The sequence below is a fragment of the Temnothorax americanus genome, unplaced genomic scaffold, assembly GCF_048541705.1.
Source record: "Temnothorax americanus isolate GAGA-0224 unplaced genomic scaffold, ASM4854170v1 Scaffold12, whole genome shotgun sequence".
NCBI lineage: Eukaryota > Metazoa > Arthropoda > Insecta > Hymenoptera > Formicidae > Temnothorax > Temnothorax americanus.
This window is the reverse complement of record NW_027509253.1, coordinates 762374-784954: the sequence shown is the minus strand read 5'-3', so window position 1 is coordinate 784954 and position 22581 is coordinate 762374. Positions and strand designations below refer to the sequence as shown.

General features: G+C 34.2%; 1 protein-coding gene, 1 long non-coding RNA gene and 1 pseudogene across 3 annotated transcripts; 1 reads left to right on the top strand and 2 right to left on the bottom strand.

The window, feature by feature from the left end:
- Positions 1-110: 110 nt before the first annotated feature.
- Positions 111-1018, bottom strand: LOC143908919 (uncharacterized). The gene is made up of 3 exons (XR_013260307.1): positions 818-1018; positions 661-733; positions 111-293 (listed from the first exon to the last, which is right to left on the bottom strand). It is a non-coding gene; the product is annotated as an uncharacterized LOC143908919 (long non-coding RNA).
- A 12222-nt stretch (positions 1019-13240) lies between these two features.
- Positions 13241-21015, top strand: LOC143908915 (cytochrome P450 3A19-like; annotated as a pseudogene). The gene is made up of 7 exons (XR_013260294.1): positions 13241-13374; positions 13510-13697; positions 17878-17972; positions 18040-18108; positions 19918-20101; positions 20432-20608; positions 20682-21015. The product of XR_013260294.1 is annotated as a cytochrome P450 3A19-like (transcript).
- On the bottom strand, positions 13735-16329 carry LOC143908913 (leukotriene A-4 hydrolase-like). Its single transcript, XM_077426765.1, has 7 exons — positions 16210-16329; positions 15694-15806; positions 15471-15616; positions 15266-15377; positions 15116-15184; positions 14562-14862; positions 13735-14419 (listed from the first exon to the last, which is right to left on the bottom strand). The coding sequence occupies exons 1-7, from the start codon at positions 16256-16258 to the stop codon at positions 14106-14108; spliced, it is 1104 nt and encodes a 367-aa protein (XP_077282891.1). The 5' UTR covers positions 16259-16329; the 3' UTR covers positions 13735-14105.
- Positions 21016-22581: the final 1566 nt, after the last annotated feature.

Below are 22581 nucleotides of genomic sequence, written 5' to 3'. Positions count from 1 at the left end.
TCCCACACACACATATATATAAGGTCCACACAAACGTTCGGCAATTTCCAACATATGGTTTCAATCGTGGCAAAATGAAACGTATTCATACACGTGTCAATAAATTTGTTTTCGGCAAATACATCGGTCCTATTATTAAGACGTCTTTTCTCTAGTGAGCCCACAGCAATAATCACCGCATAAGATGGTACCGGTCTACTTTGAAGAAATGTATATACGGCTATCTCCGGGCCTTCGCATATACTTTCTAAATGTGCGGACGTAACAACTTTAAAATTTTTGGGTACTGAAATCTAAAAATGTTAAAAATTTGTCAATAAAAATTAAATATATATTTTATTTTAATTTTATTAAAGTAATTTATAAAATATAGGAAATTAGGATAGAAAATTAATATAGCTAGAAAATTAATATAGGAATTCACGTTTATATATAAAAATAATAAAAATTTGGAGAAATAAGAATGGAATGCTTTAGTAAAAAAAATTAAATATTTATATATATAAATTTTTTTTACTAAAGCATTCCATTCTTATTTCTCCAAATTTTTATTATTTTTATCAATAATAAATTAATCAAATATCATTAATTTCATGTAAATAAATAAATGAATGAATGCATAGAAATACTAACTGGTATTGCTTTTATATAAATTCTTACCGTAGCTGAGTACGTAAATTTGACAGATAGAGTGTCCTGGCAAGGAAATTATGCTCTGGCGTGTATATATTAGCTAAAAAAGTACTTTTATACACTTTGTTCACGTAGAAAAAATTCATTCATCATGCAAAAGAATATCTTTGTTTAGCCAGTTTACCTTATTGTTAGACAATAGGAAGGGATATAAACACCATCAGAGTAGTTTGCGCAGGTGTTAGCCAACGTAATGCAGGAGAGTATGGAGTTGTTTCATATTTAATTTGAATTCTACATCTGAAAAGTATCGTATTATCAGTATATTCAATTCTTACATCAATCATTTTTAGTAATTATATCTTTCTAAAAATATCTTATATTAACTTAGTGTTATAAGTAGCACCAGCATCAGTTTGTGGTAATAGGGAATTTGCATGATTTTTTTTTTAAATTGCATTAAATAATTTGTATGTTCTTTTAATTGTATTTTTTTTTCGTAATTTTTTAACGCAAAATAACCGAGAAAATAAATAATAAAATATTGCATTATTTGAAATGCCGAAAACGGTCCGGAAACGACCGAGTCTTCCCGAACGCCGTGTGACGTCACACCGCAGTAAAGTAATACCTTTAACCATTGAAACAATCATTTATTTTAAAAAATGAGTAAAGCAAAAACACATAAAGCGTGTTTTGTACCTTTATGTAAAAGTACTGTTATTAAAACACCAGGTAAACTGTTCTTTTATGTACCTCAAGATAAAAACGTTAGAATACAAATAGAATCTTCCCGTTTGACGCTGACATAACCTATAACTCGCTGAGATAGAAAGAGAAGGGAGTATACTCGTGTGCACTCGGGTGACGTTTCCAAACGCAGCTTAGCAGACGGAGAGTTGAGACTATTGCAATGTGACGTCATGCACTTGTCAGCCAATCAAAATCGTTTTCTCACAGCACAAAAAAGTTCAAATATTATTAAAATTTCATTTCATTTTTGACTACCTATTTATTGATTAAAATTTAAAATTTTGTTGTAAATAAATTTATAAAATTGTATATTTAAATTACAAACAAAAAATATGCAATATTTTTTTTATGCAAATTCCCTATTGTACGCAAAGTGAACTTCCAAAAGCATAATTAATTTTATTATAATAATTTAAATGTGTTCCATTAGACATGTCTGTGACACTTGATATAACAAGTCCAAGGTTATCTAAAATCTATTTATTCGATATTACATATTAATAAAACCAGTCGGACTTCCGTTTCCGGTTGGTTAGGTGTGAGTTGGCGATTTGTGCGAGCGAAAAGCGAGGTGCGAGTGTGAGAGATAGAGCGAGTGAGAGAGCGTGGAGAGTGAGAGGTGAGCTCGGTGAGGGAAAGGGAAGGTAGGAAAGTGGAGGCAGCGCGGAGGATAAGGGAGGAGAGTCCGTGGAGGCGAAGGAGAATTGGGAAGGTTGAGGTTAAAGAGACGAGCGTAGAAGGGGAAGGATAGAGAGCGCGAGAGTTAAAGGCTAGGGAATTCTGGGGACATCGGGATAACGCCGGGAAGTAGTACGGCCGTAGAGTAGAGGATAGATGGCGCATTTTGCGGATAGGTTGGGGAAAGAGAGACGCGGAAGTACGGGGAATATAGATGAGCTTTCCAAGAGGAAAGGAAGTATAGAGGAGATGTTTAAGAGAAAGAGGGATAAAATAGAGAAGGAAGAGGGCGCGGGGGGGGAAGAGGACGAAGACTTCTCGAAGAGAAGCAACAAAACGGTGAGAACGCCACCAGGGGGGGGGCAGGGGGGGAGGATATGGATGTGAAGGGGTTGTTGAGAGGAATAAGGGAGGAGATGAGGGAGGGGTTAAGAGGAGTGAGAGAGGAGATTAGAGAGGTGGCGAAGGAGCAAAAGGAGGCAATGATGGAAGAAGTAAAGAAGATAAAAAGCAAATTGAAAGAGAGAGAGGAGATGTGGAGAAGGGAGAGAGGAGAGCTCCAGAAAAAAATAGAGGACATGGAACGAAAGCTGGAGGGGATGCAGATGGAAGTAAAAGGAGGAGGTCTCGGGGGAGGAAGAGGTAGAGAGGAAAGCGGAGGAGGGCCGAGGGAGGAGGGGAGGGGAGAGGCTGATTGGAAGGAGAGGGTGGAAAGGCTGGAAAGGAGGTACGAAGTAAAGGAGAGGGGAGAAAGGAGAAGAAACATTCTGATAAAAGGAGTGAAGGAAGATGCGGGAGGAATAAAGGGGGGAGTGGCGGAGGTGATGAAAAAGTTAGGCGTGGAGGTGAAGATAGAGGAGATTAGAAAAATAGAGGCGGGGAGAAGAGAGAAGGGGGGTATGGCAGTGGTGAAAGTGGGAAGTGAAGAAGAGAAGGCGAAAATAATGAGAAATAAGTGGAAACTGAGAGGCGAAAATACGTGGATAGACGAAGACTTGACATGGGAGGAAAGAAGGATAAAATGGAAGATAAACCAAGTGGCATGGAAGGCAAGAGGAGAGGGTAAAAAGGTACGGATAGGGATGGGAAGAGTATGGATAGAGAGGGAATGGTAGGTGTGGGATGAGGTTAGAGGTATGCTTAGGAATGGCAGAGAGAGGTGCTGGGAGGAAGGGCAAGGAAAAGGAAAAGAAAATGAAAGAGAGGAAGAGCAAAGGCAGGGGGAATAGAGGAGGGAGAGGGAACGGGTAGGGGGGAAGAAAGAGGAGCAGAAATTGAGATGGATAAGAGAGAGGAACTGGGTGGAAGTGGGGAAGAAGAAGAGGGAGAGGAGGGAGAGAGGAGAGGGAGAGGGGGGGAAGTAGTATTTATAAGGTGGCCTTTTGGATGGTGGCGGGGCTAACAAATAAAGATAAAGAGTTTTGGAAAAGGCTGGAGGATTGGGACGTAATGGTGTTATGCGAAACGTCGGGTGGACGGTAAGGGGTGGGAAAAGATAAAAGAAAAAATGCCAAGAGGTTACGTATGGGAAGTGCAGAAAGCAGGGAGGAAGAGCCGGAAAGGAAGGGCGATAGAAGAAAAGATAGTAGGGGTGAGGGTAGGGATCAAAATGGAAAGAGAGAAGACGAAAAAAGATAAAGAAGGGATAGTATCGATAAAAGTAAAACTTGGAAAAAAGTGGTGAAGGGTAGTGGGAGTATATATAAATAAGGATATGGACCGGAAGTTGGAAGACCAGAAAGAATGGGTGGAGGAGATTGAGAGGGGAGTGAGAGTGCTGATAGGAGGGGATTTTAACGCAAGGACCGGAAAGGAAGGGGGGTTCGTGGAAAAGGGAGAAGAGAGGGGGGAAGGAGAAAAGGGATCAAAGGATGGCAAGGTAAATGAGGAAAGAAAAAAATTGTGTAGATTCTTGGAAGAACATGGGTGGGCGATTTTTAACGGGAGAATTAGAGGGACGTATACAGGGGGAAAAGGGGAGTCGGTGATTGACTACGTGTTAGGGGACAGGAAGACAAAGGAAAGGGTAGAACGGGTGGTGGTAGAAGAGAAGGTCGATTCAGACCATCAGCCAGTGACGGCGTGGGTGGAAGGGTGGGAGGAAGGTATGGATAAGGGGAAGGGGGGAAGGAGCGGAAGTGGGAGAGGGGACTGGTCAGAAGAGGGCAGGAAAAAATTTAGAGAGTTAATGGGGGACAGGCAAGCTCGAGGAGGAGGAGTGGAGGAAGAGTGGCAGAGGTTGAAGGGGAGGATAAGGGAGGTATTAAGGGAAGTGAATGGAAGGGGCAAAAAAAGCGGAGGAAAGGGCTGGTGGGATGAGGAATGTAGGGAGGGAAAAAAGAGAGTTAGCAACATGTTAAGGAAATGGAGAAGGGAAGGAGGAGAGGGGGACAGTTACAGGGAGGAAAAACAGCGATACAAGAAGCTATGTGAAAAGAAGAAAAAAAGAGAAGTGGAAAAATGGGAGGAAGAAGTAAAGGAGGTCAGGACGGAGGGGCAGGTATGGAAGGTGGTAAACAGGGAGAGAAAGAGGAGAAAGAGGGTGAATGAGGGAATTAGTATGCAGGAATGGGATGGGTACTTTAAAGAGTTGTTGGGAGGAGTGAATGGGAGGGTGGTGATGGGAACAAGAAGAGGGGAGAGGAGGGAGGAGAAAGAGGAGATAAGGAGAGAAGAGGTGTGGGAGGTAGTGAGGAAGCTTAGAGAGAGAAAAGCGTTGGGAAGTGATGGAATTCCGAATGAGGTTTGGAAGTTTGGAGGGGAGGTAGTAAAAGAATGGCTATGGGAAGTGTGCAATAGAGTGTGGAAAGGAGAGGGGTGGCCGGAAAATTGGAGGGAGGGAATTATAGTGCCTATAGGAAAAAAGGGGGAGGGGGAAAGAGTGGGGGACTACAGAGGGGTGACGTTAGCACAAACGGCATACAAAGTGTATGCTGCCGTACTGGCGGAAAGGTTGAGGAAAGAGGTTGAAGAGAAGGGCTTGCTGCCACCGAGTCAGACAGGGTTTAGAAGAGGGGTTGGGACCACGGACAACATTTACGTATTGAATCACCTGATAAACAGGCAAGTAAATGGAAAGAAAGGGAAAATGGTGGTGATGTTCGTAGACTTAAAAGCAGCTTTTGACTCGGTGGACAGGAGGATTCTAGTGGAAGCCATGAGAAAAAGGGGAGTAAGAGAGGGCTTGGTGGAGAGGTGTAAAGAACTGCTAGGGGAGACGATATGCAGAGTAAGGGTGGGGGAGGAAATGGGAGAGAGATTTTGGACAGGAAGAGGAGTCAGACAAAGGTGTCCGTTAAGTCCGATTCTGTTCACCTTGCTGCTGGCGGACATTGACGATGAACTGAAAAAAGGGGGCTGGGGTGGAATAAAGCTGGGAGGAAGAAAGATATATACACTGGCTTATGCAGACGATATAGCGATGTTAGCGGAGAATGAGGAAGATATGAAAGGAATGATAGGAAAACTGGAGGGGTATTTGGACAGAAAGGGATTGGTATTGAACAGTGAAAAAACGAAGATAATGAAATGCAGAAAAGGGGGAGGAAGATGGAAAAAGGTGAGTTGGAGGTGGAAGGGTAGGATAATAGAGGAGGTGAGAAAATTCTGCTACTTGGGATATGTAGTAAAATGTAATAGGAGGCAGGATGAACATGTAAAAGAGAGGACGAGGAGAGGGGCGGCGTTGCTGGGACAAGTATGGGGGATCGGAAAGAGGAGGTTTGGGGGGGATTGGGGTAGGAGAATATGGTTGTTTGATAAGTTGATATGGACGGTGATAAGTTACGGAGTAGAAATAAGGGAGTGGAGGGAAAGAGGGGAGATAGAGAGATTACAGGAAAGATATTTAAGGTGGGTGTTGGGAGTGGAAAGATGTATACCGGGATATATGATTAGGGAGGAGTTACAAAGGGAGAAACTAAGAGGAAGGGCGGTTATGAGAGCATGGGGGTATGAGAAAAATTGGAGGAAGGAAAGGGAGGGGAGCTGGCAAGGGAATGCTGGGAGGAGGTAAAGAGGAGGGCGAAAAGAGGGGTGAGCAGGGGGGGATGGGAGGAGGAGAGAAAAGAAGCGGCGGAGAGCAGGGGCTGGAAGATAGAGGAGGTGGAGGAGCTGAGGGAGGATGGGATGTGGAGGGGGGAGGACGTGCTTGAGAGAGAAAAGAGAATGCAAAGAGAAGAGAGGTGGAAGGAGATAGGAGAGGCAAAATTTAACAAGTGGTATGGCATGATAAAAGGGGAGGGGATACCGGAGTACTTAAAAAAGAACTGGGGAGAAAATAGGTGGCAGAGGGTGGCTAGATACAGGCTGGGAGGTGGTATGAGGGGGGTGAAACATTGGATGGCAGAGGAGAGAAGAGTGTGCAGGGTGTGTGGAGGGGGGGAGGAGACGTGGGAACACGTGTGGGAAGACTGTGCAGATTGGGGAGGAGGGAGATCATGGCAGGAAGCGGTGGGGGAGGTATTGGGGGAAGAAGGGGAGGGGGAGAGATAACTGAGGAAATTAGAGAGAGTAAGGGAGGGAGAGGGTGATGGAGGGGACTGGGAGGTAAGGGAGGGAAGGAGTGAATGAGAGAAAGAGGAGGAGTGAGGAGTTTGTAAACGGAAACGGAAGTCCACAGAGATAGGGAACTTGCGAGCGTGTGTGTGTGTGTGTAAAAATAGGTAGGGCGAATAGTTTGTAAGGTTAAATGTGAAATAGGCTAAGGTAAGTTAAGTGAATGTAAAGGGTTGGGAACGTCCCTACAAAACGCCTTGCAACCCTGAGGGGAGCCAATAAATATATCTATCTATCTTTATATATGAAGCAGTACGATATATTCCATTCATACTCGTATATTTATACATGATATAGTGTTATACATATCTTATAATTATTTTCAATAAAATAATTGATTTTATATACACAAAAGTTAACTAACTTTGGTCCTTTCGTGAGAACCAAGTATTAGATAAGTACCTAAATTTGATATATGTTAAATATACAGTAATAAGGGACATGTGTACAAAAAATCAAGTGAGGTTACCGACACTTGACAAGAAATAAGTCATTCTAAATGTGCGTTCGCGGAGCGTGCCATTGTCATTCTATCCTTGTTCACATCTAATGAACGAAAAAAATAGAACGATGCAAATTGCCACGGCCGAGGTTTTCAACAAATAATACATGTGTACTTAGCGATCAGATGAATACATTATTCATGTCTTAAAATATTCCCTGAAGTTTCCGAATTTTGTACATACCTTGAAAAGAAGGGCTTGCCGAATGTTTTGCTCTGATATATGAGGTTAAATAAGTAGTGGATCCACGCGCATATTGCTTTACTCGTACTGTCATGCCTGACCTAACCTAAATCGAGTCCAACCGCACTACTATTGTGATATTTTTTTAATTAGTAAATAATTAAATACGGTTAAATCGTGCGTGCAAAATTATGTTTTATTATTATAATTATTGGAATGCTGTGTAATGTTTGTTTTTAATTACCTCATGACGGACTGTTACTTGACTAGCTGGGTCCGCGAAAGGACCACCTTAAATACAAACAAAAGCATTACATCTTATTCGATAATCTTATAAAAACGTTAATTAAACGCGATAAAATTGAACATTTGTTTTCATGCTTATCTATTTAACTCTAATAGTATTATTAATCTAATAGAGTATTAGTAATATATATCTTCACGTCATTGCTGTGTAGAATATATGACGGTGACGTAAGATATCGATGCACTTATTAACTGCAATGAATTACGTTCTTTGTTATTATATGCTGTACATTTTATATATGATACATTCTATATATTTTATAATAAAAATCAAGTAATTTCTTTTTAAATCGACCGTGACTGGCAATAAATAACGTCTTTTTAATATAAACATTGAAAAACTGTGAGCCAACTTGGTTTGTCAGATTCACACAGCACTTTTTTTTGGATCAATCATCGAGGCATTATTAATTTCGACCATGGGTTTTGGTCAGTTGATGTAATTTCTAAATTAAATAATTTTAAATTTTTATTGCAAAAAATATTACCCCAGCCAGGGTTTGAACCTGGAACCTCCCGTATACCGTGCGGGTGTCGTGCCAATTCGACCACTGGGGCTGTGGTGATATTTATCGCAATAACAACTTTTTTTGCAATAAATATTTAAAACTATTTAATTTAGAAATTACATCAACTGACCAAAACCCATGGTCAAAATTAATAATGCCTCGATGATGATCTGAAAATGTGCTGTGTGAATCTGACAAACCAAATTGGCTCACAGTTTTTCAATGTTCATATCGAAAAGACGTTATTTATTGCCAGTCACGGTCAATTTAAAGAAATTACTTGATTGTTATTCTATACTGGCGAAAGAAATTTACTATTCTAATTTTTATAATAAATAATATATTTTTTACTGAGGCGAAGCAATTTAGAGATGCTACAAACAATCTGCCCACATTCAGGCCGAAAGATTTACTGCCCATTTTTAACAGAAATAATATCAGCTTTTGTATATGTGTAACGGTGCTCTATACCAACGAACATTATATCTACAAACAATTAAATATGACGAGACAAGTTGATGACTAGAGAAGTGTAGAAAAATATAGCATATCTCAATCTTAAACTTATAAACTTTTTAAGCTATATAAGTCTCCATTTCCACTAGCAGGAGTATATAAGGAGACATTTTTCATGCTGGGGTCTTTAGACCCCTCATGTCATTTACGAGATTCTTGAGAAGTGTGGCATTTAAGGGTTAATAGCATATCTCATTAGGTATTAATCGACAATATTAATAAGGATCGAGAATATTAATAAGAATTGATTACAATAATTTTTTAGTTATATGCGATCAAAGTTGGTTAAACAACTACACACTATATTAGGAAGCTTATCATTCGGAATTGATTTTCACAGATCATATGATATATTGAATCCAAATATTATATATATATTATATATTATATATTATATATATATATATATATATATATATATAAATAACAAATATTATTTTTGAAGATTTTTGGTCGCTGAAAAGGAGTGTCGAGCGTAAACGTGAAATGGCACCTTTAGGATAAGTCATTAATAACTGTAATATAAGTATAACAGTAATTGTGCAGAGATATGGACCATCTCCCGATTTCAATAATTTTGAAGTAGGTTGTCAAAAGATCTCAGGCTTGTAAAAGGATTCAGGCAATCGTTGTCTATTAAAAAGTTAGCTCTGCATAAATACTCATTTTTTATTTTTTGTAAACAAATTTTTTTCTTGAATATAAAACATCAACGGACGTACAATGTAGTTTGAATTTTTTATACTATCGTGACGAGATGTGTACTATGTCAAGAATGCAAAATGAACGGAATGGACTATATATACGACTGTTGCAAAAATATGTGATTAATTCCATATATATGTAACACAAAGATAATAAATAAATAATAAAATATTCACAAACTATATGTTACTTTTGCTGTTGTCCGATACCTCACTGACTTCTTCCCGTTTCTCTTTCTCTCTCAGTCTCTCTCTTTATCTCTTTTCTTTCTTTCTTTCTTCTCTTTTTTTTACGTACCTTTATTATTATTTCTTTTCTTTATAACTTTTTACATAAATTCTCATTTACGATCACGTATATCTTAATTCCAAAAAAAATATCCGATGGATAAATATCCTTTAGTGGTATATTTTTACGATGTTGAAACTATAATTAAGATCCAATATCTCTCGCGCAAATATTATACAGATTATATTTATATATGAAATAAACATTAGATATAAAATAAACATAGCATATTATTTTTAATTAAAAAAAGTAATTAAAAAAAGAGCTTTAGCTTTTGTTATCCTGCATATACAAATATGTATGTAAATTTTATTCTTATTCTTACTGTTTTTTAATTAGAAAAACATTATATCAGATTATATTAGAATATCTTACTTGTACTTTTTCTCAAATATTAGTTGCATTCTCTGTCATAAAGGCATATACATATATATTGGTGTAAATATGATGTGTAAACGACACGTACATGTTTGTGAGTATCCGCAGTGTAATATATGCTTGGATTCGCTAAACCCAAAAATGGCCTGTGCGGATCAGTCATTTTTGCAAAAGCAAACGAAATAAAATGTTCATCACATATGGTCAAATATTCTGTCTCTGAATTATCTTGCAAACAGAAAGAAGCCTGAGAATGGACCTGCACGTTTTTAGATAGAACCTCTGCACATGACATGACATGACACATTGTGTTCACTGTTCTCTCTTGTGTGCATGCGTTGTATGTAATCGTGGATATTAGTGTGACGTGTAACAGAGTCTAATAATAAGTTCACGATTGTATTTCATGTTACATGATACGATTGTTTGGCTTTATTCCGTACTATGTCCAAATGTAACGTTAATGTTACTAATAAAATGACTCTTGCAAGGTATTTATATATATGTGCAAAAAATTTTGCTTATGACTTTCCACAAAAATATTGATATAAAATTTCCAAAATGTATATTTCTTTATATACCCGAATATATTACTCTTTAACATTGTCTTAAGTCACGATTTCAATTAATTTATTTTCTATTATTCTATATTGTTTTTTTTTGTTTGAAACGTTCTTTTACACGAATTTTACACAAAGCGAATAATTTCGCAGACATTTTATCAGCAATTGAAATCCAGCAAACATAAATAGGATCATCAAAATCATAGGTAATTTAAATTATAAATAATATGAATAAAAAACTGAACATATTAATATCAGCAACATACATTATAAATTTCCCTCAAATTGAGAATATGAGGTAATTATTATTTTTTATAATAATTATTTTTTATCGAATGGACAAAATGCGAGCTATGCTAACGCGATTGACAAAGAGGTAGCATTGAGAATACATTTACATATATCTACGATTCGATCTCTTTGTCAAAATCTGATATTTTGATTAATACGTTAACAGTTTATTATAAGGAAAATAAAATTTATATTAAGGTTTATATTGAAAAATATCTATGTTTCATACATTAAATTACGTTACGATAATTTACATAGTATTATTGGTATGTGTATATTGGTTACATATAGCACTTTGTATATAAAACATATATTTTTTTTTTTCACGAAGGACTATGCCCCAGTTTCTTAGGAAGTTGGGCTTCCGATGAACAGCATTGAGACATGGGTTGTATTATAAGACATAAAAGGCGAGGGTTAAAAAGTTCCATGGTTAAACTTGTAAAATGAGTCACCTGAGTAGTAGATCTGTCCATACCACACATACCACACTAGTTTTGTCTGATTTTTCGGAGAACACCTCCCCGCGGTAACGACGGTAACGGATTGAACGAAAGACATTACAATAATATGTATGAAATGTATATCGTACAGTTTATTAACACGGCTAACAAAAGAGTGTTTGGAACTCAACGGTCTTCCACCGATTTTGATACTCTACAACATATCTTTAGACATATCTTACAACATATCTTAGTAGCAAAAAATAACAAACAGGTATCTTTTTTATTGGCTTTGAAGCATGTTTAAGAGTTGAAATAATTTCTCAAAAGAAATTCCATACATTTAATTACGAGTGAATATCTCTGAAACCGTGAGATATATGAATAAATGTTTTAGACATAAAGGTTACGGTATTAGTGATCTCTGTAATCAGTATTTACATATATTTCTTTAATATCATATTTTTCTACACATACCCTTTTTAATATTATTTTTGCAAAAATATAACATTTAAAAAAATTTAAATACACAATTATCATATTTTTTTCATACTTCTACACTTCAATGTTATTTTTGCAAAAATGTAACATTAAAAAAAATATATAACTACATGATTATCATATTTTTTATATATTATTTTTCTACTCTTTATATATATATATATAACGTTGCAAAAATATATAATAAAAAAATTTATAAATATATGATTACGAAGATCACTTAATACACACAGTAACTGTCCAACCTTTTTCATATAATATCTCACGGTTTCGGAGATTTTTGCTTGTTATCAAATATATGAAATTTGAAATTTCTTTCGAGGGGTTTCTTTAATCCCTAAATATGTTTGGTAACCGATAAAACCCATGTCTGTTATTTTTCGCATCCTATAACATGTCGGAAGCCCATCAAAATCAGTGAAGGACAGCTTCAAATGTTCTCAGTAAAGGTCCAATCCAGACAAACTTGCATAAGTTTATAAGCATATGCATAAAGAAATGGATTGGTCTATTTCCTTATGCACATGTATATGGACCAATCAATTTTCTTATGCTTATGTTTATGGGCTATGCAAGTTTTTCTGGATAGACCTTAAGTCCCTGAACGCAATCTATGCCATCATGTCAAAGAAATTCGGATTTGTATGTCGTACGGTTGGGTGTTGTGCGCGTGGGACGGCAGTAATATATATGGTATCTAAAATATGCCCAATATCTTGACAAAGACATCCATGTGCCAGTAACAGCAGCAAATAATATTTGTGTACAGTTAGAGAGGTTCAATGAGAAAAACTTGAAGAGAGATAAAATCCGTACGCTCGTCAGACTTCCATTAGGAATTTAAAACCTTCTGTTTTGTACTTCATGATGAGTACCCTCTCTTAACGATTAATATATGATCCATGACTATTTACTCATAGCGCCCAGACAGAGCACAGTTCTTATTTAAATGTCTTTTGACTATCCAACAAAAATTGTCGTTATGTATCACTGCGAATCGAGTTGCCGTCTATCGTTGAGTCTGTAAATAAAACAAACAATTTCTTTTTTTATTAAAATTGTCTTACAACAAATGCGTGGTACAAAAATTTGTATCTATCGCATTTGTTCCATAAACATTTCAATCTTTTAATATTGTTTTTTTTTATATTAAATAAATTATTTTATATAACAGTTATTAACGACTTACCTATTAAGGAATAAAATTAGCTTAATTATATTAACAAAATAATTAAGTAGTCAGATGTAGAATTCTGTCTAATTCTTTCTGGGTTTCATATAACATTTTTTCCTTATTTTTCATATACGTTTCGATCACTACTGGACGCATTTCTGTCCATTCGTACAAAGATTGAAATATAACACATACACAATTTGGAAAACAGAATTTAATGGCAAATTTCAAAGCTGATTCAACTTTCTCAGCCCATCGAACTTTAATACATAATAGCAGCCAAACAAACCTGCGAAATACGTGCGTTTTGTGTTAAGCAATTGTGAATTAAACTGAATAAAGATATGCATATTTACCGTATTTCAACGTTTCGTATATTGAAAGCGAAGCCAGGTATAATTAATTCTAGTTCTTCTTTGGTCAGATGCGTATTAAGAGTATGTTGAAAGTTTAAGAATATTATTCTTTTAACGTCACAAAATTCGCTTAATTGAATATTTATGTTATTGACTATATCACTGTTTTCAGGTTCCCAGTCTGCTGCTAAACGGAAACACTGTACTTCCAATATGGACACTCTTGGCACGATAAGTGAAGGTGTGATATTAAAGAACCACGAGTACCATTTAACACGATCTAATATCTGAGAAGAACATAGGAATCTTGATTTTTAATGCTAAACGTGTGACTACTGATGATGAAACTCTATAGATTAGGTATTTATATTAGTATAAAAAGTATGTTACCCTCTTTTTGTGAGGAAAATATCGATACAAGCAATTTATCCAATCTGTAGTGTTGATACTTCTGTACGCAAAGCGTCGAAAATAATATTTAAGAAATTTTTCAAATACTACAGGTCCTCCTAACATACTCTCCAGATGATCCAATAGCGCACATCCCCATTCGTAAGGCACACATTTAGTGGCTTTGTGAGGTGACATACCCGTCAAATTGGGTATTAAGCATTTTACCAAGCCCGTATTTTCAAATTTATCGACCTGTAATATAATATTTTGGAAAATAGTATAAATAAAATAAATTATGTATGTATTTATCTTGTATAAAATGTAAAATGTTGTCAATTGGTAACATTATTTGTTACTTCATTTCTATTGCCTAAGTTAATATCTTACCATACTACTTAGGTTCTTTAATCCTTCTCTTTGAAAAAATGTATACAAATCTTCACAATTCGAATACATTGTGCATCTAATTTTCCTGCAAATAAAAATGCTGAAACTCTTATTTAACCACAAATGTTGATAATTTGAACATGTGACTAAATTTCCTGCCCAGCTCTGTGAGATGTTCCGAGCAAGAGAACTCAAATAAGAAATATCTCCGCCAAGTAGAGTCGGCGAAATAAATGTCACGCATGGGCATTCTATTTCAAAATGGGCGATACTTGGTGGAAGCACGCATATATCGTATTTATCTAGAGATACAATTTAAAATAAATTAAAAGAACTAATAATAAGAATAAACAAAAGAGAAAAATTAATTATTTACAAAGGTAAAATTTATTATATGTATAAATTTAAATAAACTAATAGCAAAAAATCTAGCCAATATTTTACCCCACAAATAAGGCCCACACAGATTTTCGGCAGCCATCAGCATCAATTGGGCTGGACGACGAAGTTTAAGTATATTTCTCGCAAATCTTAAACTTCTTTCCGTAAATATTAAATTCCTTTCGGCAAATATATTGATTCTTGCATCAAGTTTGATTGTTAGTAGTGAGCCTACAGCAATAATCACCGCATAAGACGGTACAGGTTTCTTTTGATGAAATTCATATATGGCTAACTCCGGACCCACGTTTATTTTTTGCAAAAGTGCGGACATCAGAACGCTGAAACTCTTTTGTACAGAAATCTAAAAAATGAAATAAACGTATATTAAAAATATGCATTTTATTTTAGTTTAACTGAAGCAATTTGTAAGAAAAAATATAGGCATTTATATTATATGAATAAAAATATTTTCTTTCTACTAACGCGTTCCATTCTTCCGCATATTTTTATTACTTTTATTAATAATATTAACAATAATCAATTAAATGTTATTGTAAATTTTCTTGTAAATAAATAAATGCGAAATACAATACTCCTTGTGTTTGAATTCTTACTTTAGCATAGTACTTAAATTTGACAGATGGAGTGTCCTGGCAAGGAAACCATGCTCTAGCGTAAATTAGCTGGAAAAATTCAGAATTTTATATAATTTGTTTAATCTGTTTATATAGAGAGAGAAAAATATCCTTATTTAGCCGGTTTACCTTGTTGTTAGACAGTAGAAAGGGATGTCTACCATCGGCAGTTTGCTCAGGTGTTAGCCAATATAATGCAGGAGAGGCTGGACTTGTTTTATATTCAATTTGAATATTACATCTAAAAGTATCGTATTGTGGGTATATTAGTCATTTCTTACATGAAAATTTTTTTTAATATAATTGTATTTTTTTTTAAATATTTTATATTTACATAGAGTTATATGTAGTATCAACAGTTTGTGGTAACTGTACACAAAATGAACTGCCAAGAGCATGACTATTTCGAACATGATATTTTAAAGGTGTCCCATCGGTGTCTGTGACATGTGATACAACAAGTCCGAGGTTATCTAAAATCTAATTATTTGATGTTACATATTAATAACCAGTCAAATCTTTTGCTCGGTATAAAAAAATTACCTATATCTACTCACTATTTCATTAGTTGAAGATTTTCTTTCTATCGTCAAAATTGCTCTTCCTTTGAGAACTTTTTGATTAAAATCCACAATCAATTCCAAATCGGTATAAATTACTGTTGCCAACTCTTATAATTAGAAAAATAGAAATATATAAGTAAAAAGTAATTTTATATTTATGTAATGAGTAAATACATAATAATAAATAACATATTGTAATGAAAAATATTATTGTAATTGTTTACGATGTTATTTGTAAAAAGCAAACAATATCCAGACTTTTATATAATGCAATATATTTTGTGCACTTAAAAAGATGCATAGTATATTGTCAGTTACTTAATATTGTCAGAGTAATTCAATTTTAAATACTATACATTACTATAGAACTAAGTAGCAGTTTTGATTTCAAATGTCTATGAATTCCGCAACTTATTTTATTGCATTTTCTTCAGGAAGAAAGTAAATAAGTAAATTTAAAGTATTTTTATTATACTTACGTCTAGCTAATTAAGTAATTAAATAAAATACCTGGTATCGCAAAAGAGTGTGGATCTTCAGTAGATCTTGAAATATCCATTTTAAGACAGTCACGTTGTAGCCTTTTCAAATAACTTACGATAAATGCGACAACAGATTTTTATGTCTAAACTGGCCGCACAAAGGCACAGTATTGCTTTTAACTTTTATCACTTTCTTCTGTTTGGTAACATATTTTGTTTATTAGAACGTCAAAGTGACTGTGACTTTCGCTCATAAACATGTTTGAACTAGGGAAATTTAGTAAAAAAAACTGTTATACACTGCCGGACGGTTTACTTTAATTGAATTTACATTTTAAGTTCCTATAAAGAGAAATATTTATAATTTTTACTCGTAATTTCTGTTCATAAAGCATATAATAACATAAAACCATTATTTTTTCTATCGAATGTTAGTAGAGTTAATTAATTGAATGTACTAATCGAGTTAATTATTCTTATCCATTGAAACTGATCGTGTTACGCTGTGCTACAGAACGGCATGTATCAGCAGTACCAGCTCGAGTCGCTCGACTAATTGCAATGTACTTTTAATCTATCCACTTGTTTGACGGAAAAACAAAACTAAAAGGTTAAGTACTGCATTTTGTGGACTTCATTTGACACTTCGAGCTTAGAATTTTAACTTAATCGGCGAATTATAGTTAAAGGACCAAAAGAAGGATGCAATACTAGATAAATTCTCGGATAAATTCTAATTAAAATACGCGTAAAAACTTAATAATTGCACGTTTTAAATATTTCGTAATTTTTGTATATATTTCGCGTTTAACAAAAGTGTAAAGTAGACATCGCGATATCATTATAAATAATTAATTAATTAATTAATTGAGCCGACTTGCCAAATCGTAATTGTGTGCTTATTGCTTGCACTAATCGTGTTCCAATTATCTACGAAACGAGGAGTGGCGTGCTGCCTGTCGGCACCATATAATTTTTTTGAAATAAATATACTACTGCTTAGGTTTTTTCGAGATTTTTTGAGATACAAAGAGTCTACTACTTGTTACTTAGGTTTTTTCGAGGTATTAAAATACTACGTTTTATTATACACACTTCTAGGAAATTGTTTATTTGCAAATTAACTTTCAATTTTTATATAAAGAGCATACAGTTTAATTGTAAGATTAAAGTTTACTAGCACAAGATTAACCCTCCTAGGCCACACCTCCTTATTTAATACGCCCCGGCCACACTGGGGTTCGCCACCCACTGGGTGGTCGCCACCCAAAAACGGATTCAAAATCTCATAATTCTAATTAATACACGTAAAAATTCATGAAACATCTTAAGAGTGTTATTCAAAAATATGTATGGTGCAGAAATGTGCTTGATGAACAAAAATATTGCAATTTTTTATCGCGATGAGAAATATACACTGAGGTCACACCTGGATGGTCGTACCCCTATAATAATTTTCAAATGTTTACCAAACATATCCGACATGGTTTAAAGCCTTTCTGCACGGATCTTCGAGAGAGGGACCTAACTGGGGATCCCCTGGGTGGAGGGGACACTGATTATAAAGCTTATCTAAAAAATATCGCGCCTTGAATTTTTGTCGGGGTGGCCGCCACCCAGTGTAGCCTTGAAGGCCCGGGTTATATACGTAATTGACAATTTAATTTATATACATACTTTTCGTTATATAATATAGATAGAACGTTTTTCGACATCCTGATGGAAGCATCCCGCAAAGAAAATTTCACGCAAGAGAAAATTCACGATCATGTAGTAACGATGCTAATATCGGTACGTACAATATATTTCATAATATTTATAAATAAATAAGTATTAAAATATATATTTCTGTACATAGGGCAGCGACACAATTAGTGTTGCGATGAATTTTGTTGTCTTCATGTTGGCAAATTTCCTAAAAATACAAGTACGTATATGTTGTATATTAATTCCAAGACAGTTAAAGTTACTGTAAGTTAAACGAACAAAGCGTTGTAGATAACTTAATTTAAAAATATAAAAGGCAATTATTTAATAATCAAAAGGACATATTTTTTTCTATAATAACTCATCACTTATTACTTATTATTTGTTATAGGGGAGACTGGGGTAACTGATGCAAACAAGGGATAAACGCAAATGATAGGTACAATTATATTTATAATATATTAGAGTAGTGATATTGCCCACTTCTCGTACTCGTATCACTGATCGTATATTTGACTATCGCTGGGTGTGAGAAGTGGGAGAATATCGCTACTTTAAGAGAAAATTTATAGAGAAAAAGGGTCAAATGTGGAAGCCACTTAAGAATAAAGTCAAAAAAGTACATTAAAAATATCATATATTTATTTCAACTTAAGCGAATCTTGAACTATAATTAGCTTATTCTTGATAGTATTCATAAAAACTGTAAATCGGATATAAGTAGATTTATAATTTGGAAAAAAGTAGCTTAACTCTCATTACCCAGGATACGGGGAACACGGGATAATTAGAACCATCACTAAATAAATATGAAATACAGAAATATATTATTTTCTGCTATATTAGGGCACAAAACAATATACTTTTATTTATAGTAGCTGCAATTATTATAAGAACATGACACAAAATTAAAAAAAAATCGCCATCTTAATGCGGACGACAAAATCGCGCACGTTTAGCTGAATCACATCCAAAGCATTCAGCATGTGTTCATTTGCCAGAGAATCTGCATCGGTACCATAATTCGTTTGATTTCCCTGTATCGGCACAAACGATGCAGGTATTTTCTTTATTATCATCGTTACTTTTATAAGAGCCATTTGACTATCATTACTCCAAAAACTGACTATTATTAATTTAAATATAGGTTGATTAAAAAACGGGTGATTATTTCAAGGCACAAACAGTTGTTTACATACATTACGTCTACTCCAATAATAAAATATAATGAATTAATTGTAGTATTTTTAATACTCATATTTCATCATCAAAGCTCGACGAAAATTACAAAAACAGAGCGCAAAAACCACTTCAAGTCTTTTCAGACGCAAAACAACAACTGAGCGGCGATGTAGCGCATTAGTTGTCCCCTTCTCGCGTCTTTCTAATCCAAGGCTAAACAAAATACGCTTAAACTCACTTGGATACACCTATCACTGCATGTCTCTCATTACCCCGTGCCCACCATTACCCCTACTACAATAGTAATTATTCGTGTTTACCCCGTATTCGCAGTGTTACCCCATTCTCCCTTACCATTTAGTATATCACTAGTTTTTGTTGTGATAAAGTGTGGCATTGTTTTGATTAAACCATTGTATTATTATGGATTTGTTATTTTAACGTAATTCAGATTTAGTTCGTATAAATATTTACAAAAATATTTAAGCTTGTAATAAGTTAATTAACGTTAATAGCTTTATACAAAACATACATTTAAAAATTTTTTGTGTGTGCAATATAATTGTGGAAATATTTAGATTGACATATATGTAGGCTGTTCTTCCGAAAACGCCCTTGCGTCTAATGTCGATTAGGTCAAAGTTCTTAAATAAGTTTTTTTTACATAAAAAAAAATTATCTAAAATTTTACTACAATTATCTAAATTAACACATATTAATAACAAAGCTTCTATTATAATTGGAATAAAATTAAATTTTAATTGCAACTAATTGCAACTAAAATTTTATTAAATATTATTTTACATTTATATATATATGAATAAATACTTCATTTAACATTATAAAGGAAAAAGTACACGAAGAATTATTGGAAATTTATGGTACGGAAACTATAAAATCTCTCTCTGCACCAATTACATATGACGATTTACAACATATGCATTATTTGGATCGAATTATCAAGGAAACGATGAGACTTTTCCCTCCTGGCTCTCTAATTGCACGACAAGTAACAGAAGATTTAAAAATAAGTTCGTTTACTTCTTATAAACAAGTAGATTTATTAATTCTTATTAGAATTACTTTTCTTCATAAATAGAACAAAAATTGAGAGATGTAGATATAAAAAGTATTTAATATCGATATTTTAAATTTACAAAAAAATGGCATTATTCTTTGTAAGATTTAATAAAGAATAATGAAACAAAATTATTTTAATTTCCTGTATGCAATATCACTTTGTCAGTTGTATGTATGTACATATCAATTTTATAATAAATTTTGAGTTTTATTATTTAATGTTGTTATGTTTTATTATGTTATTATAATAATATTTCGGTAATAAAAAGTACATATTTTAGGAGAAGTCACCTTACCAAAAAGCACAAATAGTATCATAGGAATTTTTAAGATGCACCGAAACGAAAAATATTGGCCGAATCCATTAACATTTGACCCGGACAGATTTCTTCCAGAAAATATAAAAAGTCAATCGAATTATTACATGCCTTTTAGTAGCGGACTAAGGAGTTGCATAGGTATGTAGACATAAATATATTACAAAGTATTATGTCAAAATTGATTTACATATATATAATTACAAATTTACAGGTATGAAATTCGGAATGATGTGCATAAAAGTTATCTAAGCAACGTTGGTACGAACATTTGTATTCAAAGTAAATAAAAGCGTTGAAATAGATAAAATAAAATTGAAGTTTAACTCGCTATTATATCTACTAAGAAACCTTTGAAAGTGAAAATTGAGAAACGGTATAATGTGTGTGTGGTCCAATAAAAAATAATGTAAATATATATTAAATATAAGAGATTCTCGTATATTATTCTGCATATATTATGTTGTTACATATATTATTAGGTTAGCTTTAGTTTAATATTCTTACTTTGTAACATTGTAGGAGGTAGAATGTAACAATAAAATGTTTTGAAGTAAATCTCCCCGAAAATTTTTTTATTCATTTTTAGTGCGTTTAATTCTTAGAAAAACAATTAATCATCTAACGACGAAGATCGTTGATTTTTCAACATGTTTTTGAACCTTATTTTCATGCCTGTAACAGAAGAATAAATGGATTAACGTTAGTGTTCCTTATATTTTCGGATATGCTCTAACAGAATTTGGGCTCAGAATAGAGAATTTCCAACTCCAAAATTAAATATGGCGGCCTCTGTACAAAGAAATGAGAAAAAATTGTTCATCTTTAATGTTTATGATTTTTCTTCGGACTGAAATCGCGCAGAAATCTGGAATATCGCTCAACCATCGGTGCACAAAATTGTTGAAGTTCAACAGGAATTTTTTTGATATTCATGTTGATGACTTTTTTTACCTATAATTTCTACCTATAAGATGTTCATAGAAATAAAAAATTTGTCGAAAAATACAAGAAATAACTGAGTCTTAAAGGGCTTTTTCATGCTGACGCTTGACGCTTTTGATTTGAGCGTCAAAACTGGTCACGTGACCAAAACTTCATCGGTAGAAGGCAAAATAGCATTGCGAGCGTCAAAACACGTCTAATTACTTTTTAACGATATACATACACACTTTATTTACAGTCAACGATTTGCAATTATGACAAGCAATTGACTGAAACGAGCGTCAAGCGTCAAAGCTGAACACAGTTGTATTGAGCTTTTGCCATTTAACGCTAGAATTAAAAAGACCATCACGTGACCTATCACGTAATCAATTTTGAATTTTGACGCCCAAATCGAGCGTCGAGCGTCAGCATGAAAAAGCACCTTTAAGGTGCCTTTTCACAGGCGTCAGTTGACGCTCATTTTAGCGTCAAAGTGGGTCACGTGACTAAAGTTGACGCTACATTGTGAAAGACTCATGAAAAGTGTCTGACTCTGAAATTATAGCATCAGTACTATATATAACTACCGTAATCACCGTATGAATTAATCATGTCATTTAGAAAGAAATATGATATGTGGTTACACGAGTGTGCAAAAAAAATATCAGAACAAAATCAACGCAAGAAACAGCTTTTAGCAACAGTTTTGATAAACGAATTACACAAACAGAAAAGAAAAAATTATCGCAGGAAACGTTATTGGGTAAATCCAATATTCATAGAACGATACAATCATGGATTTTACCACGCAAATTATTTTGGAAGAAGCACGATTCAGGAATTATTTTCGGATGACTCCTACACAATTTGAAGAGTTACTAATTTTAATAGCACCATTTATTATGAAGCAAAGAGTGATTCGTGAGCCTATATCTGCAGCAGAACGACTATGTTTGACATTAAGGTTAGTAATAATTATAAGGAACATTTTAAAACTAAAACCAATTTGCTATGTGTATTTTAACTGGTATTTTACTCTTGTACGTAACTCTTGTACGTATGGGCTGCTCACGTTCGGGTCGGTGGAAGGGGATGAGCACGAAAATTTCATTGTGCATATTTCGAGAACACATTAATCAAGAAACATTTTAAAACAAAAATTATTTAGCTTACTGTATTTTAACTAA